Source organism: Desmodus rotundus, chromosome 1 (assembly GCF_022682495.2).
Source record: "Desmodus rotundus isolate HL8 chromosome 1, HLdesRot8A.1, whole genome shotgun sequence".
Classification (NCBI taxonomy): domain Eukaryota; kingdom Metazoa; phylum Chordata; class Mammalia; order Chiroptera; family Phyllostomidae; genus Desmodus; species Desmodus rotundus.
Genome location: NC_071387.1, coordinates 197,811,189 through 197,827,390, shown reverse-complemented (window position 1 = coordinate 197,827,390; position 16,202 = coordinate 197,811,189). Strand labels below are relative to the sequence as shown.

At 44.7% G+C, this 16,202-nt stretch overlaps 1 protein-coding gene across 9 annotated transcripts in view; it reads left to right on the top strand.

The window, feature by feature from the left end:
- The window catches only part of DROSHA (drosha ribonuclease III), a 105,999-nt gene that overhangs the window by 5,812 nt on the left and 83,985 nt on the right, over positions 1-16,202 (top strand). For 5 of the 9 annotated variants that reach the window (XM_053914061.1, XM_053914052.1, XM_053914054.1 and 2 more), the window contains 5 exons: positions 3,692-3,784; positions 9,168-9,278; positions 9,508-9,739; positions 13,073-13,214; positions 14,968-15,122. In XM_053914061.1, coding sequence (XP_053770036.1) covers positions 3,692-3,784; positions 9,168-9,278; positions 9,508-9,739; positions 13,073-13,214; positions 14,968-15,122 — 733 coding nt within the window. The remainder of the gene's footprint in view (positions 1-3,691; positions 3,785-9,167; positions 9,279-9,507; positions 9,740-13,072; positions 13,215-14,967; positions 15,123-16,202) is intronic. The other 4 variants (XM_071219754.1, XM_053914065.1, XM_053914062.1 and 1 more) reach the window with 3 other exon arrangements.

Here is a 16,202-nt window from a genome sequence, read left to right as displayed (position 1 = left end):
TGCTGTTGGGCTGTTGGGAAGAGGAAGAGACGACTGACAAGTAAAGAAATTGATGTCAGAAAAAGCCACTTTTGAAAAGCATTCCAAAATTATCAATGTAGATTCATTTCAATGGATGTAAGCTGATTACTCTGCATAATACAGTTGACATTTTAATGATGATCCAATAACAGATCTTACCTTTTTTTTTTTTTTTTTTTTGCTTTATATGTATTTACATTCAGTATAGGTTACACAGCACTTGGATTCTTTTGGAATTGATGATCTGCATATGTTATCGATTAAGAATCAAACAAGTTAAGCAGAACTTCCTGATTTTTAGGATAAATGAAGTGTATTGTATATTGTTGGCTTCTTGCTCTGTTTCCTTGTAAAATGAAGTAGTATTAGTTATACAGTATCGAAATTATAGTTATCAAAGTAACTTTAACCTCCTGATGTTACACAGAAACAAATTCAAACTGAAGAAAATGGCATTTAAAAAATACTGTTCCATTTCAAATTACATTTTTTTTCAAAAGACCAAATATCTGTATATATAAGAGAATAAGGTTTTAGCAGGTGTTCTTAAACTGGGATTCACAGATGGCCTTCTAGAAATGCTCTGAAGTTATATTCAAGACTTCATGTGCATGTGTGTTTTTCTATAAGTAAATAGGTGCCCCACATCAAATTCTCAGGAGGTGTTGTGAGTCTCTTGCCCCCAAAGGCTAAGAACCATTGGTTTATTTGGAGACGTAAAAGTGCAGGGGTAATGATTGTACTAATGTTACTTGTCCCTTCAGCGAACTCTCCCTATCTATGCAGGTGTGAGGTTTTCCACTCGGCAAGCTGGTAACAGTGCTTCTCTTTCTGCCCCCCGTGGTGTTCCCCTTCCTTGTCCTGTGGAACTTCTGTGCTACAAGGGTCTGAGCTCCGCGACCAGCTCACGTCATCGTGTGGGTTTGCAGAGAGCGCTTGTGGCTCCCGGGCAGTCCCTTCTCGGTCTCTGTGTTTTCCTCCTGGCTCTCGGTTTCGTTCTGATTGGACGTTCTGCCCATGAGTGGCCATGGCCATTCCTAGCCCTGAGGAGAGTATCCAGCACTCAGGTGTGGCCGGAAAAGGTGCTGTTGCTTCTCCCTGATGCCAGAGGGAGGCGGAAGGACATGTGTTTCCTGTGGAGATGACTGATTGGAGAGTCGTCATCTTTTAAGTTTTTTCAGCGTGAGTTACTGTTTCTGGCCAGTTTTGTCCTTGTTTGTTCAGTGATGGGCGAGTTAGCAGGGGCCTGTGATAGTGTGTTTCATAGTTTCATGATAAAAATCTAAACTGGAAAGAGTTTGCTTCAGACTGTAAAGCGATTGTTAATCCTGTCTCTGGGGAAATGTTTTGCTGCAAACTTCACTCTTCTAGATTGCATTTGTTTTTCTGTTTTGGGGGCTTAAGTTAGAGCTGAGTTATTAGGGCTCTGCTGTAAAATCCTGAATTTTTCCATCCAGGCTTAACCTTGGAGTTATGTGCTTATTTGAAGAAACTGAAATGTCTTGTAAACTGAGGGTGTCTGTGAGTGAGGGAATCGAGTGCCAGGAGAACTGCTGTCAGTGTCCGTCCCTGAAACCACAGCTCCTTTGCCAGGAAGGACCTGTGTAGGCAGCCGGCTCCCCTTTCTGAACGGCCTTTACTTACGTTGGAGTTGTTTCTCTGATGTTGTGCTTGGGCGGTTTGCCCTGGGCCCGCCTCAGTGTTACAGCCACACTGAGATCGGCTCCTTTGGGGTCTTCGGTGGGTGTCAGTCACCTGTCTTACATGGATTGCTTCTGTGAAAGAAGCATGGGGCATGTGGACGCCTAGTATAACTTTTAGAAGTGTACTGGAGAAACCCAAGACTTCACACATTTTTGCATTAGATTGTGTTGTCTATGAAAATTCTATAGCCTGTCCTCTGGCCACTTCTCCCCTTGCTTCTTGGGGTAAGTGAGTCTATCCTTTTTCAGATTCCATTTTCCTTCTATTTCTCCTCCTCCAAAATGTGGTCGAATGACAATTACAAGATTGTGTTAGGGCAAACTATTTCTAGAGAAAGTTTGTGAGGAACTGGATATATGTTTTTGTTGTCGTGCCAGATGAAGGTCACTCTGGGGAACGGGAAAGGAAAGAGAGCAGGGCCCTGCCCCTGCCCTGTGCGGCGTGGTGCAGCGCGGGTGAGCCTCCCTGCCGTCCATCACTGGGCCGACAGCACCGTGACCCCTGGCTGCCCTGTGGAGCTCCATGTGCAGCCGTCTGGGAGCTAGCTTTCCGTACTGGAGGAAGATCTTAATGCTTGCAAACAAGAGTCAGTCTTTGGAAAAGTAACCTAAACACTGTTTTTCTTGCTCGTAATTATATTTCTAAGGTGGCTTATATCCAAATTGGTCTTTTCAATTCATCCCCACTCAGAGCTGCTCTGGAGTGCAAATTCTATTGCCTAGATGTTAAAAAATAAACAAAAGTGAGGAATAGTCACTAAATAGAGTTTTTATGTGGAAATATAGGCAATTTGATTATTCTTTTTAGCCGTCACGCCACTACAGATCATATCTTCATCATGTGGCACTACTCACCAGGCGGGATTTATTGCCTAACAGTCAACTAATTTTAGAAGTGAATCAGATACACTCTGTAGACTCCCAAGCTCCGGCTGCTTTCTTTTGGACAGCTTGTGTGTACCTGCGGCTTATTCATGTGTCAAAAGTGTATTACTTGAAGGAGTCTTCCTTGGGGGGGGGGGTGAGCTTTACGTGTAAAACAAGTTCTGCTTTTTCTATCTAAGCAGTGATGAATCTCCACCAGTTTTGTAAGTTCTGATTGCAGTGTATTTACCTTTCTTCTGTTTGGCTATAGGTTGGGGGATAGTTTTGAGTCCAGATATTTTTATAGTCTTGCTGGACTCAGCTAATATAGCTTTTTTATTTTTTTAATTCTGAGATCAGGTGGTTATTTCCCTTAGATTTAGTTCTGATTCAAACACACTAGAGTTCTGATTTTTGTTTCAGGTCTCGTTGTGCTTATTAAATAAACTAAGAAGTTGTTATTGTTATTATTATTATTATTGAATTTTCCTGGTTTAATATTGGGAGGTTTTAAAATTCCTCATTCTATTTTTATACTAAATAAACTCAGGGTCTCCATTTAGAGTTCTTTTCTGATGAAAGTAGCATTTACAGGTTAAGTGACGTCCAGTCTCATGGCAATTAGTGACAGCTAGAGGCCTGTAACCTGTAGGTTTAGAACTCATGCATTGTAGAACCGTGTTCTAACACTTACTACTAAAGCTTTTATTTGCCTTTAGTTCATGGATGAAATCGAGAGTTACCTAGAAGTTAAGAGGCAATAGAACACTTTAAAGTTTTCCCTGTAGGTTAAGTAACCAAAGATTGGCTGGTTGGAAGGTCTCTACAGAAGATTACAATAAAATTCCCTTTGTTGCTTAGCATCAGGTATGACTTCGTTCTTTAAGGAAAACAGCAAAAAATGTCTAAGCTAGTGAACTTCTGTAAAGGAAAAGCTCCTTTATTCTCTAGTAAGTGCAGGATGAATAAAAATGTCCCACAGAGAACAGGGCCTGAAAAATCCTTAGGTAAGGCCCATTTATTTAGAAGATGAATTCAGTGAAGAGAGATGGTGTTTTTGAGTCTTTCTGTTGAAAACAGCTCTGTGTATTAATTCCTTTAAGAGAGCGGGAACGGGAGAGACACAGGCACCGGGACAGCCGAAGATCACCATCTCTGGAAAGGTCCTACAAAAAAGAGTATAAGAGATCTGGAAGGTAAGCAAGGAGTCCACACGGAAAGAAGTCATAGGATTATCTCCCTGAACTCAGATTTTGTGCTTATGCAAAGTATCAGCCACGTCTTCAAAATACTTAAGAGTCTTCCAAAACGCCCCGTGAAAAGCTAAAGCAGCCACTCACTTAACAGTCTTTACTTTCAAGATGTATTGATTTTGCGCAAGGAAAATCTTGATAAATTTCCAGAAATTAGAAATTACATGGGCCACTTTTTCTGACGTCAATTGCTAATAATTCAAGGTTTAAAAAAAAAACAAACCTTGGAAATTCATAATTATGATTTTAAATATACTTGTTTCAGAAAAAAAGTAAAACTACAGTCACACTATATTTAGAAAAATGACATTGAGATTGTTATAAACTAAAACTTACAGGATGTAACCAATTCTGTGGTCTTGTATATTGGTAATTAAGAATAGCGCTCTGGAGTCTGACAGATTTGGGGTTGATTATTAGTTCTCTCAATGTTGTTATTGGATAAAGTTATCTAACCTTTTTAAGCTTCAATGTCTGTCTAAAAGTTAGAACACTTATAAATGTATTTAGTGGTGAGGGGTCATTGAAATAATACATGCAGAACACTAGAACTGGGCCCAAAGTTAATGCCAAATAAACAGTAAATAAACACACACACACACACACACACACACACACACACACACACACACACACTGTTATTACCTGATTGTTTGGCTCTAGAAATTGGTAAAGAAAAGCAGAAAAAAGGATTTAAAGATGAAAGAGATTAATGAAATAGAAAACAGAGCTATAGCACTATAACAATGTTTGTAAATAAATGCAAGACTTCTTTGAAAGGTCGTACAACTTAAAAAGTGGCAAAGCAAGAAAGAAAAACACATTGCATTAGGTATGAGAAAGGATGTATCATAGTAATGAAGGAGATTTAAAATTGATAGCACAGTGGCATAAATGTAGATATTTTGTTGAAAACATTTAGAAACTTGGAAGTGAAAACAAAAATTACAGATTTCATATAAGAAGTAGAAAATTTTAATAGGCTAATCACCATGGAAAAAATGGAAAAGTTGTATTTGTACCATCACCTCCTAAAAAGTTTTAAACTGTTTAGAACACTGGAGAAGATGGAAGGGAAACTGAGCTCCTTCTGTGATATCAGGAAAACGCAATGGCAAAACCTAACCAAGGGAAGGCGACTAAAAACAGTCTCTCTTATGAATGTGGATATGAAAATCTGATTAGTAGATGAGAAAGTTATTATGTTAAAATAACAATTTATTCCGAGTTTGCATGGATGGATAGGTTAGTAGTAAGAAATCTGTAACTAATTTTTTGTGTCAGAATTGATAGGGTTTCCTCAGTACCTGCCCATTAGATATTTCGTATAAAACAGCATCAATTTATGAGTAGGAACTGCAGCAAACTAGGAAAGTAAGCAGACCTCTTTAACGTGATGGAGAACATTATCTCACGATGAACGCAGTCGTCACCATCTCCGAATAACCAAATTTATTGTCGGAGCCTTACAGGCCTTCCCACTCCAGTTAGGACAAAGGCGAGGCTCCACTGCGTATCCCTGTCACCTAACCTCGCATAACTTAACCAGCAAGCAAATGAAATACATTACATTACGGGTGTCCCAGGTATTGAGCTGGTGCAGGAGGTACAGTTGTTAACAATAGCCCCCACTTTACAGGAATAAGCAAGTTCAGTGCTGCGAGAAGTGCTTCTGCTGGAGTGATCACCTGTTGCTCTGTGAACACACAGTGAAAAAGGCAGCTTGAGGAGTCATAGATAAATTGACATTTTACTGATACCTAGAGTGTGCACAGTACAGGAATGCATTAGGGAAGAGCATGGGAGAGGAAGAGAAAGGAGCACGTGTGAAGGTTGCTGTGTGGAGGAATGCTCTGTGGAGGTCAAGTCTGTCTGGAGGACATGAGTTTAGAAAGCGTTTGCAGTAACTTAGAAAGGAATGATTGTGCCTAGACTGGGGCAATGGCAGCAGTAATGGGAGTGGTGGAGGTGATGGAGATGTATTTGTGAGACACTCAGTAGGTCTTGGTGACCAGTCATGAAGGAAGAAGACTCAGCAGTCACTCCCTGAGATCTGGTGTTCCCCATCTCACTAAGAAAGGCCAGAGGACGAGTTCAGTTTGGGGCACGTGGAGCTGAGACTCGGTGAGACAACCGGGTGGAATTGTGTGGTAGTACATTGGCTATTCAGGTGTAAAATTCAGACAAGAGATCCCAGATGGCAAAACTCGATGCCATGATTAGGTGAGATGAACTAGGAAGACTTTGTCCAGTGAGAAAGGACTTGCCGAGGAGGAGGCGAAGAGGGAGATATGGATAGAAAGAAAGCCAAGCTATTGTGTTGCGGAAGCCACTGAGGACCCACTGGAGGTCGATGGTTTTTAATGTGGAGTGTTGGAAGTCTCCTCCATCTGGTGGTTCCCTCTCTAGTGCCCAGTAGCTTGTGGAGAACGCCCACTTGGGTTCTGTGAGTATAATTCAGTAGATGGGAAAAAAAATCAGAGATGTAAGTACTGTGAAGGAAGACAAGTTATCATAGTTTCTAATATAGTGTATGGTTAAGAAATAGTTTCGAGTTTGGATTTTGGAATTTGAAATGCCTGAGACGCTCGAGAAAATATGTCCTGTTTTGAAAGGCTCTCGAAGTGCTGGGAGAGAAGAACGCTGACAGACGGCCCTGGCCGTCCGTCTTTCAGGGTGCCTGCCCGATGGGGAGGGGTGAGACTGCCTTCTGCCTGCGTTTCCTGGTGGTAATAAACACTTGGGGGATTTCTAGTACATGTCAAATGTACGTGCTAAACAACCGCATTAGCATCTCCCACTTACTATTTTTGCTGTATTGGACGAGTGACATAACTTCCAACTCTCTTTCCTCTGTAGGGGATGTTCGCGTCTGCCGCAGAGCTTTCTTGTAAGGAGTCTGTACGAGTGTCAGGAAAGTGCTTAGCAGAGCATCAGGCTCACAGTCAGCACTGAGAACAGACCAATCCCCACACTGGAGCTCAGTTGCCGTTGTGAGCTAATGGTGCCATCAGAAAAATTCAAGTGGGTCAGCTAGGAAACAGTGAGAATCAACTCACTGAAGCTGACAGTTACACAACAAACCTACTGGAATTAATAGCCTTCCTAAATAAATCAGGAATTCCTACCTAGAAAATGTAATGAAGGAAAATGTAGATTCACTACAGAAAATTTATATTAAAAAAAATTAAATGTCTTAATAAGACTTAAAAAATACACAGATCCATGGGAAGAAAATGCAAGTGTCACTGATGACAAAGGTGATGTAATGGTGGAGGGCGTGCCACTGTCCCACGGTGGAAGTGGATGACGGTGTTGTGCGAACGCCAGCTTCTTCAAGATAATCTGCGATTGTAACGTAACCAGTTGAAGTGTAGCTTTTAGAACTTCTCGAGTCAAACTATTTGGAATAGAAGTGAGAAAAAGGAAGAAAAATGACAATGTAGGCTTAGTAGTATTGAAATGTTCTATAAACACACAAGAATTACAAAAACTTGACGTGGGTATAAATAGATCCGTGAAGCAAATACTGAGTGACAGCCAGGGACGCGTGAACCTCCCCGCCTGCTGTAAAGTTGTCTTCTCAGATCAGGAAGAACTGACGTGGGGACAACCGGCGAGCCATTGGAAGCAAAACCTGAAATTTCTGCCTTCTGTCTTGGAGAGAGAGAGGGAAAAATTTAGTGTTATAAGTAACTGAAGAAAATAAAAATATTTATTTGACCTTCACATGGGAAAGGATTATAAACATAACGCTAAGGAGGAAACATGCATTGAAAAATTTCTAGATTTTGCCATATAAAAGTTATATGTAGCAATAAGCAGACAGAATTTAAATGGAAAACAAAGCTGAAAAAGGTTACATTACATATGACAGAAGGAGGGTGATTGTCTTAATAAAAAAAGTCTTTCACTCAGTGAAGAGGACTGCAATCCTCGTTTCACGAGTATTGGCAGACCAGATGCCTGGGAAGTTCATAAAAGAAGTGACTGTGACATGTTAGCTTCCGTAGAGATAAAAATGAGCAAATTACCTTTGATTAGATACTTTTTGCATCAGAATGGCGAGGATGAGAGACAGTGATGCCGACAGGGCGTGTGGAAGCGGGAACCCGAATCGGTTTTGGTGGCAGTCTAACCTGGCACTGCCCATGTGTAGAGAAGCCTTAAGAAAAAGTGCACACACGCCCTTTGTGGGAAATAATCTGACAGGTGTGCAGAGAACACAAGCTGTGTTCACGGTAGCATTGTTTCTAGTGGCAAAAAAGTGGTGACAACTTCCACCTGATCAGATCTGTTAAATGATGGTGTGCGTGGGGAAGGGCAATATGCATTTATTAAGTGGTCCAGAGGTAGGTGTATTGAAGTAGAAAGGTTTTCCTCCTTTACCGCGAGTAAGGACAGGCTACAGAGTTTTTCTGGTTAGTTAAGGCTTGTGTATATTTATGTATATTTCTATATCTATGCTTTAACAATGAAATACATTTGTGAAATACAGTGCTTATCTGTGCGTGGTGGTAAGGGTGATTTTTGTGTTAATTTTGTTAATGCTTAATTTTTTTTCTACAGTGAATGAATATACACTTTGCTTTGCAGTGACTTTTTTCTTCTGGTAACAATGGTGTACACTGTAATATTTAGAAGTAATATCAATATATATAACCTTTCCAATCACCTGCCCCTCCCCTCCATGCACACACACCTATGCACTTACTCCATCCCTGTCACGAAGCTGCAAGTCAGTGGGAGAGTCAGTGGAAAGAGTTCACTTGTGATTCTGACTCAGATGTGGCCTCTCTTGGATAACAGTAGCTGTGTTAGTGGAGCTGCTGAGGCTGCCAGCGGAACTCTGGGAGAGCAGTCACTGTCCCGGGCTGGATTCTCAAGGTCTCTACGGTCCCACCCAGCTTTCTTGGGCTTAAATTAATTAAGAATCTACCCTATAGGTTTTCCCTCCAAGCACATCCATAGGATGGGCCTTTGCACATTTCAAGAAATTCAAGGAGACGGAGTTGTTTTTATCTGTTTTAACCCAGTTAATATTAGTGTTTGTGGGGATCAGACTTAGGGAAAGTGGTGGTTCATGAAAGTGATGCCTGAGTGTGGGGTTCCAGAGAGGTGGTTAAGGGGTGGTGTGACTGCCTCACTCTCAGATTCCGGTCCTCAGACTAGATTTATGTCCAAGCTGAGACCATGTTTTGTGAAACCTCTTTTTTTTCCTGGCAGAGCAGGATATGGAGGACTCAAAACTAGTAGTCTCATCTCCTTGTGGAGCTGTCTGTACATAGAGATTTCCAAGTATTTTCCAAGTATCTTTCTTTTCTAGGAGTTACGGTTTGCCAGTTGTTCCTGAACCTACTGGATGCACACCAGAATTACCTGGGGAGATTATTAAAAATACAGATTCTTGGGCCCCACCCCCGGAGACTGTGAATCAGTAAGTAGATCTGGGGTAGGGCCTGGGAATTTGTATTTTTAAACAAGTGACTTCAGGTGATTCTGATGCCACCAGCCTGGTATTTAGGATTCACTGGCCTAACAAAAGTAAATGTGGTTTGGCACGGCATTTTTATTGTAGGTGAAAAGTGAACGAAACAGGTGAAATAGAATAGTTTTACAACAGAAGAACTTCTTTAATAATTAGCCTCCTTCACCCCCTTTTGAAGTCGCTCCCCAAGTAGGGAGAAGAAGAGAGCTCGTTGGGAAGAAGAAAAAGACAGGTGGAGTGACAGCCAGAGCTCTGGCAAAGAGAAGACTTATACCTCCATCAAGGAGAAGGAGCTGGAGGAGGCGCTGCCTGACAAGAACGAGGAGGAGGAGGAGGAGCTGCTGAAGCCCGTGTGGATCCGCTGCACCCACTCGGAAAACTACTACTCCAGCGACCCCATGGACCAGGTGGTAGGTCTGAAGGGGAGGGGCTGCAGACCGGTTTCCAGACGCTGGCACCGTGGGCATGTAGTGCCGGTGATTCTCCGTGGTGGGGCCCGCCCCACGCTCTGGGGCTGTTGTGCTCTGCACTTGATGCCAGCAGAGCCCCTCCCCAGTGGTGACACCCAGAGCTGTCTGTGGACATGGCCAGTGTCTCCTGGGGGAGCGCCCACCCTGCGTGAGAACCACTGCTGTAGACTAAAACTGGTTTACAAAGGCCGGAGTGTGGTCGGTTAGATAAAGGGCCCTCCGTTCTGCATTTTCTAGGGCACTGCTTGACTAGGTACTGGGGGTTTTGTAACCTCTCACTCGCACAGCTGCTCCGTGCAGTTTGTGGCGTGTGTGCACATGTGCGCACGTGTGTGCGTTCCCCCCCCGTGGGAAATGAGCAGAAATTTGAGTTTGCGTGTTAGAAGTGTGTGGCTGACCGAACGTCACCGTGGGAAGTTCACCGTGCCTGTTGGCTGGCTTGTGGAATGGCAGGTACGGTCACTCGTCATGGGCTCCCGAGAGACTCGGTGTGCGTGCCGTGAGAGGCGGGCTCGGCTGCCGCACCGCGCTGCCGTGGGGGTCTCCATGGCCTCCTCCGTGGGCTCGCTTCCCTTTCCCTTTCTTCCATCTCCACCTCGTTTTCTGTCACTCTCCCTTTTTTCTCTCTCTTCTCCCGAAGGTGCAATGCCTTTGTCCCATTGCTTGTCCGTGGAGGATAGACACGCAGTAGTGTCCATTGATTAAGTGGAAGAGAAAAGGAATGAGTATCTGCAGACTCAGGACCTAGGAGGTGGCCGATGTTAGACTCAGTGCGTGGGGTCAGAGGAGAGAGCATGCTGTTGGCTGGAATTCTGTGAAAGTGGCTTCGTCTGGGACTGAACCCTTACTTACGAGGACTCCCTTGTCTTTGGAAAAAAGGGTTTCAGAACTCTCTCATAGTGGCGTGATATTTTACTTGATAAATTAGAGCAGAGTTTTAAGTCATAACTCATGTAATACGGGGAAGGGAAAGCTCGCATACTGAGCACTTTTATGGTGCCAGAACTTTACTCCATGCTTCTCATACTATCTTATTTAATCCTGAGAACATCCCGGGCAGGGAAGTATTTGTCACTGAAGAACGTTGCTGTAAACAGGGTCACGCACCACGGGCCGCATGGGCGACGGCGGTCCCCTACGGAGCTGCAGACTTTGTCATCTCGTGACTCTGTAGCCATTGCAATGCCATAGCACCCGCGCCACTCACGTATTTGTGGGGGTGCCAGTTGTGTCAAGGGGTAGCCCCCACGATTACGTACAGTAGGTGATACTTGGTGACGGCAACAAATGGCCGTGTTACAGTTTATGTGTCTACGACACTGTGCACTTTATTGCTGTTCTAGAGGACATCCTTTCTCTTTGTATACAAGGTGCGGTAAAACAGTGTGCCACGTCACACTGGCAGCCGCCTCCTGTGTCTCGTGTCTGTGCTGCGTCCCTAGTGCGTCACTGTCCCTCGTGCCTGACTGAGTGCTGCATTGTTCTGTACATGACGTGCTATATGGGCTTGTTGCCCAGGAGCAGCGGTCTGTCCAGGTAGCTGGGGCGGGCGATAGGCTGTGTCCTCCAGGTTTGTGCAAGCGTGCGACCACGTTCGCACACGGCAAAGCTGTGTAACGCTGCATTTCTCCGGGTAGCCGCCTGTTGTTGTGCAGAAAACAGCTGTAACTACCCTTGACTAGTCATGTCTTCAATGAGCCTGGTTGGTTTTTCTCAGCGAGATGTCTGCAGGGAGGCGGTGGCACGTGCTTGTTTCGTGGCTCAGGGGAGGCAGGGCTTTGGTCCGGCATCTGCTGTCCCTGGAGCACCCACCGTGGTTGCAGGGTGACCGCCGCAGCCCCAGGCGTCACGTCCAGACACACCTCACGCGGGGTGCAGAGGGCACTGGTGAGTGGAGGCTTCCTCTAGAAATTTGCCCCGAGCTCCCACAGGTCCTTTCTTTCATCCCCCTCCAGAACTGTGTCTTCTCTCTTCTTCAGGGATTTGCCTTCCATGGCTGCCATAACAGATTTCCACAAACTGGGGCTTAAAACAACACACATGCATTATCTCACAGTTGTGGAGGTCAGAAGTCACTCTTGGGTCTCATCAGCTACATAAAGGTGTCAGTAGAGCTGCGTTCCTTTTGGGAGAGAATCTGTTTTCTTGCTCGTTCATATTGTGGCAGAGTTCATATTCTTGTGGCTATAGGTTTGAAGTGCGTGTTTCCTTGCTGGCTGGCAGGTGAGGGCTGTTTCCAGCTTCTAGAAGCCATGTACCTCTGGGGACCCTTTCCTTCACCTTCCACATCAGCAGCAGGGGAGGAGTTCTCCTTGTGCTTTGAGTATCTCTGCCTCCTCTTCTCTTGCACCTCCGACTCCCTTTGGGAAGGTTCTCGGCTATGAAAGGCTTGTATATTGGGCCTATCCAGATAATCCAGAATAATCTGTTCATCTCAGATTTTGTAACATTGATCACATATGCCATAGCTGTTATTCTTAAAACAAAACAAAGTTGAAGACAGTGAGGCTCCAGAACTTTTATTTTTTTCTTAGTTTTTATGGATGTGTTCCAATTCCGAAATAGAAGGAAGGCTGGTGCACCGGCAGCCCAGCACTTGGCTTTGGGTTCAGTTGTCCGGGGCAGTGAGGGTTAGGAAGGCCAGTGCGGCCCCAGCACCACCGGTGCAGCAGAGAGGTGGGGCTGAGGGGAGCAATGGTCCCCTCGGGATGCACTGCACATTTCATGATTTAATGTTCTTACCGGAAAGAGTGTGGGCATTTAAGATGCTTTTCAGCCTGGGAAGAGAGTAGAAACGCACGGCAGAGCCCCGTGTGTGTGGTTTGTGGAGTGTTGTGTGAGTGTGTGTGTCTGTGTATTTATGGGGGGGGTGTAGGGATATATGGGTTACTTCTCTTTGGTCATTGGGTTAATATGAAAGATGGACGCTGGAGATTTGCAGTTAGTGTGGGGGGTGATTTCTAGGAACGTGTCGGGTATTATGAATTCGCAGCGGGTCCTGGTTGATTTTTGTTATGTCAAAAAGGCAGAGGTAAATAGTTTTAATGTTTTTGAATGTTGGCAAAGTGCGCCTTCCTGAGGAAGGCGTAGATTTGTGTTGGATTTAGAGCATAATTACCAGCATTGGGCATTTTGTATTTATACGTTTGTTAAATTGAGGGTTGAAAATGGCCCCTTGCTGTTACAAATCTTTGATTACTTCTGAGGTCTTATGTATCTTTGGAAAGACTATTTTTAATGGAGTTTCTAATACTGACCCTTCATTTTTCAAAGGGAGATTCCACTGTGGTTGGCACAAGTAGGCTCCGTGACCTATATGACAAATTTGAGGAAGAGTTGGGGAGCCGGCAAGAAAAGGCCAAAGCCGCTAGACCTCCGTGGGAGCCTCCCAAGACGAAGCTAGATGAAGATTTAGGTGAGTCACAAGTTACTCGACCAAGACTGTGCTTTTATTATTGCTTAGCCCCGGCCTTTTGGGATGTGTTCTTGGGAGTCCCAAGTGGAAATTCCCTTTTTCCTTTCATTTTCCTTAATTATAGCCGCAGAACACATAACAATGGAATGTTCTTCTTTTTGATTGCAGTTTTTCCCAGTCACATTCGGCAGAATGCGTAAGAAATCTTGTTTGCAAGGCACACTAACAATTGTGTTCCTTGTAGAATTGTCTAGTCAGAGTCAGAGGTACCATAGTTCAGCCTCCTGCCAAAAGTGGGGACCTGTTGTTCCCTGTTCCCTGTGCCTCTGACACACAGGCAGCCCCTTGTGGCCCTGGCCACTGTCAGGGTGCCCCTGGCCTGACGAGGGAGTGCAGCTCCGTGAAAGTTTCTGCCGCTCACGTAGACAGTTTCCGCAACTTTCTCATATTTTTCCCGTGTCTGAGGTTTCAAGTAGACGCTGAGCTCTTTGAGGACGGAAACCGCTGTTCACCACTTTGTGTCCTTGGCCCCTAGCAGAAGGCCGTGTAGAGATGAGACATTCCTTACGCGTTTTCCTTGTGTGCCGTGGCTCTCCCCTGCCCGCCTTCACTGTGCGTCTCAGGCTGACAGGCGAGGCGGTATCCGTGGGGGTAAAAGCGCGGACTGAACCAGCTGGCCTGGGTTCGAGTCCCTGCTCCTCCACTTGAAATGTGACCTTGAGCAAGTGATTTACTCTCTCTGTGCCTCACTTTCGTTGTCTGTAACAGAGGGAGACAGTGGCATCTGTCCCATAAGTGCACTCGAAGGGACAGCTGTGTAAGCGTCGTTACTGTGCTGTACTGCGTTCATCTCTTGTAGGATTAATCTAAGTTCCAGGTCTGTGTTTTTTAAGATTGTGCTAAAGTATACATAACACAAAGTCATTTTTAAGTTTACAGTTCAGCAGTGTTGAGTACGTTCACATCGTGGTGTGACCTCTAGACTCTCTCTATCCTGCTAACCTGAAACGCTGTTCCCATCGAACAGCAATTCCCATACCGCTTCCCTGCCCGGCCCTTCCCGCCAGTGCCTGGCACTCAGCGTTCTGCTCTCTGTCTCTGTGGACCTGACCGCGCTGGGTGCCGCACATCAGTGGAGCCACGCGGCGTTCGTCTTTCTGGACTGGCTCACTTCACTTAGCATCATTCTCGATCTGTTTTTATGCAGCTACTTCCAAGGTCTGAAGTCTTTTATTGCTACTATCGAGAGAAAAAATTTAAACCGAGTTGGGCAGTCACCACCCTTCAGCCCTCACCACCTGGCCTTGGCTCCAGCCCTCTAGGCTCCGTTCCTCTCACCTTCTCCTCCTGAGCCCATGGCCCACCTGCCTGCCCGGAGCGGGTGCACCCCGGCCAGGGACTCGTTGGTGACCTTTCCAGATCGGGGGACTTGCTCTTTTTGCTGCACTTTTTAAAATGTGAAACCCGGTACTACTAGGGTTTGCATTTTCTCTGACATCGTCATTAAGCCTTTCTCTGTAAAAATCTTTGTTTGCTTTCCCAGCTAGATCGTGACTTAGCATTCGGGGCCATATTATTTGTCATGGTATTGTGGAGCAGAGCGCTTGGGGCAGAGCAGGCACTCAAATATTCGCTGAAAACATAAACAGTTGTCCTTACATGAAGAGGTGTGGGTCGTTTGGAAGGTCGCCACGTATACACGTCTTGTGAATTTCTTCAACCTCTCTTCACGTCTTTCCCTCACCTCTGTCAGAAAGTTCCAGCGAGTCCGAGTGTGAGTCCGATGAGGACAGCACCTGTTCGAGCAGCTCAGACTCTGAGGTTTTCGACGTCATTGCAGAAATCAAACGCAAGAAGGCCCATCCTGACCGGCTGCACGACGAACTGTGGTACAACGACCCAGGCCAGGTGCGCACGTGTTTTATGTTCTTGCTGTGGTGGCTGCTAACCAGCACGTCGCCTTTACGCCTCCAGGCTCAGAAGATGCATGTCGGCTGGCCCTGGAACTGGGTTGTACTCTCAGGGCCGTGCGTCATTCTTCAGAGCCCATTTCTTTTCAGCTTCCGAGTTCCGCCCCAGAGCATCAGCACCAGAGCAACTGCCCCCTGAATCACATTTGACGATGCTGGTAAATCCTGTGCTAGGGAACCGGGTAATGGTGCCGCCTCATTAAACGCGCAGTAAAGGGAAGGAGACAAATGGCAGGGTGAGGGAGAGAGGACTCACAGGTCTTTTTAAAACGCTTCGTCTGGAAGGTGTCTTGTAGCAGTGTGATAAACAATGTCTTCAGTGCTAGAAGACTTCATGTTTCTCAGCTGGTAATACCACAATTCCATGTAAATTCTCTCCCTTGTTAAGCGAGTTCGAGCTAATGATGTCCTAGCCAGACATATTTTTATTTCTGCTTACTGTTTTGTTATGAAGTACTACATAATACAGAATAGTATCTTTACAAGAGATTGGTATTTTACAAATGTGCAGCCCAAACAAATATAGTGTCTAATCATATTAAGTTATTAAGCATAATCAAACATGTTCCTATAAAAAGATAACTCAAAATTCGTATTTTACAAATAAACTCATACCGTACTATATTAATTTGAATGTTCTCCTCTGGCTCTCGTGAGATGACAGCTCTCTACATTTTTTTCTCAATAGAATGCCTGACAGAAATGTACTTTGTGGTCCCTTTTGCCCCTGTGATTTGAGCAGAAATGTTTGCAAATATCAATGTATTTTGAAACTTACTTTGATATATTAATCATATATATGATCTTTTAACCAGCTTTAGTGAGTTGTAATTCACATACCATATATAGTTTAGACAGTAACTGTTAAAGTGTACAATTCAGTGTTCTTTAAACCTTCACAGGACTGAACAACCACCATCACATTCTGATCGCAGAGCACTTCTGTCCCCATCTGGTGTCCATTCGTACCCCGTCCCCCCACGTGGGTTCTGTGATGGACTGTTCTGCCCATCCCTTG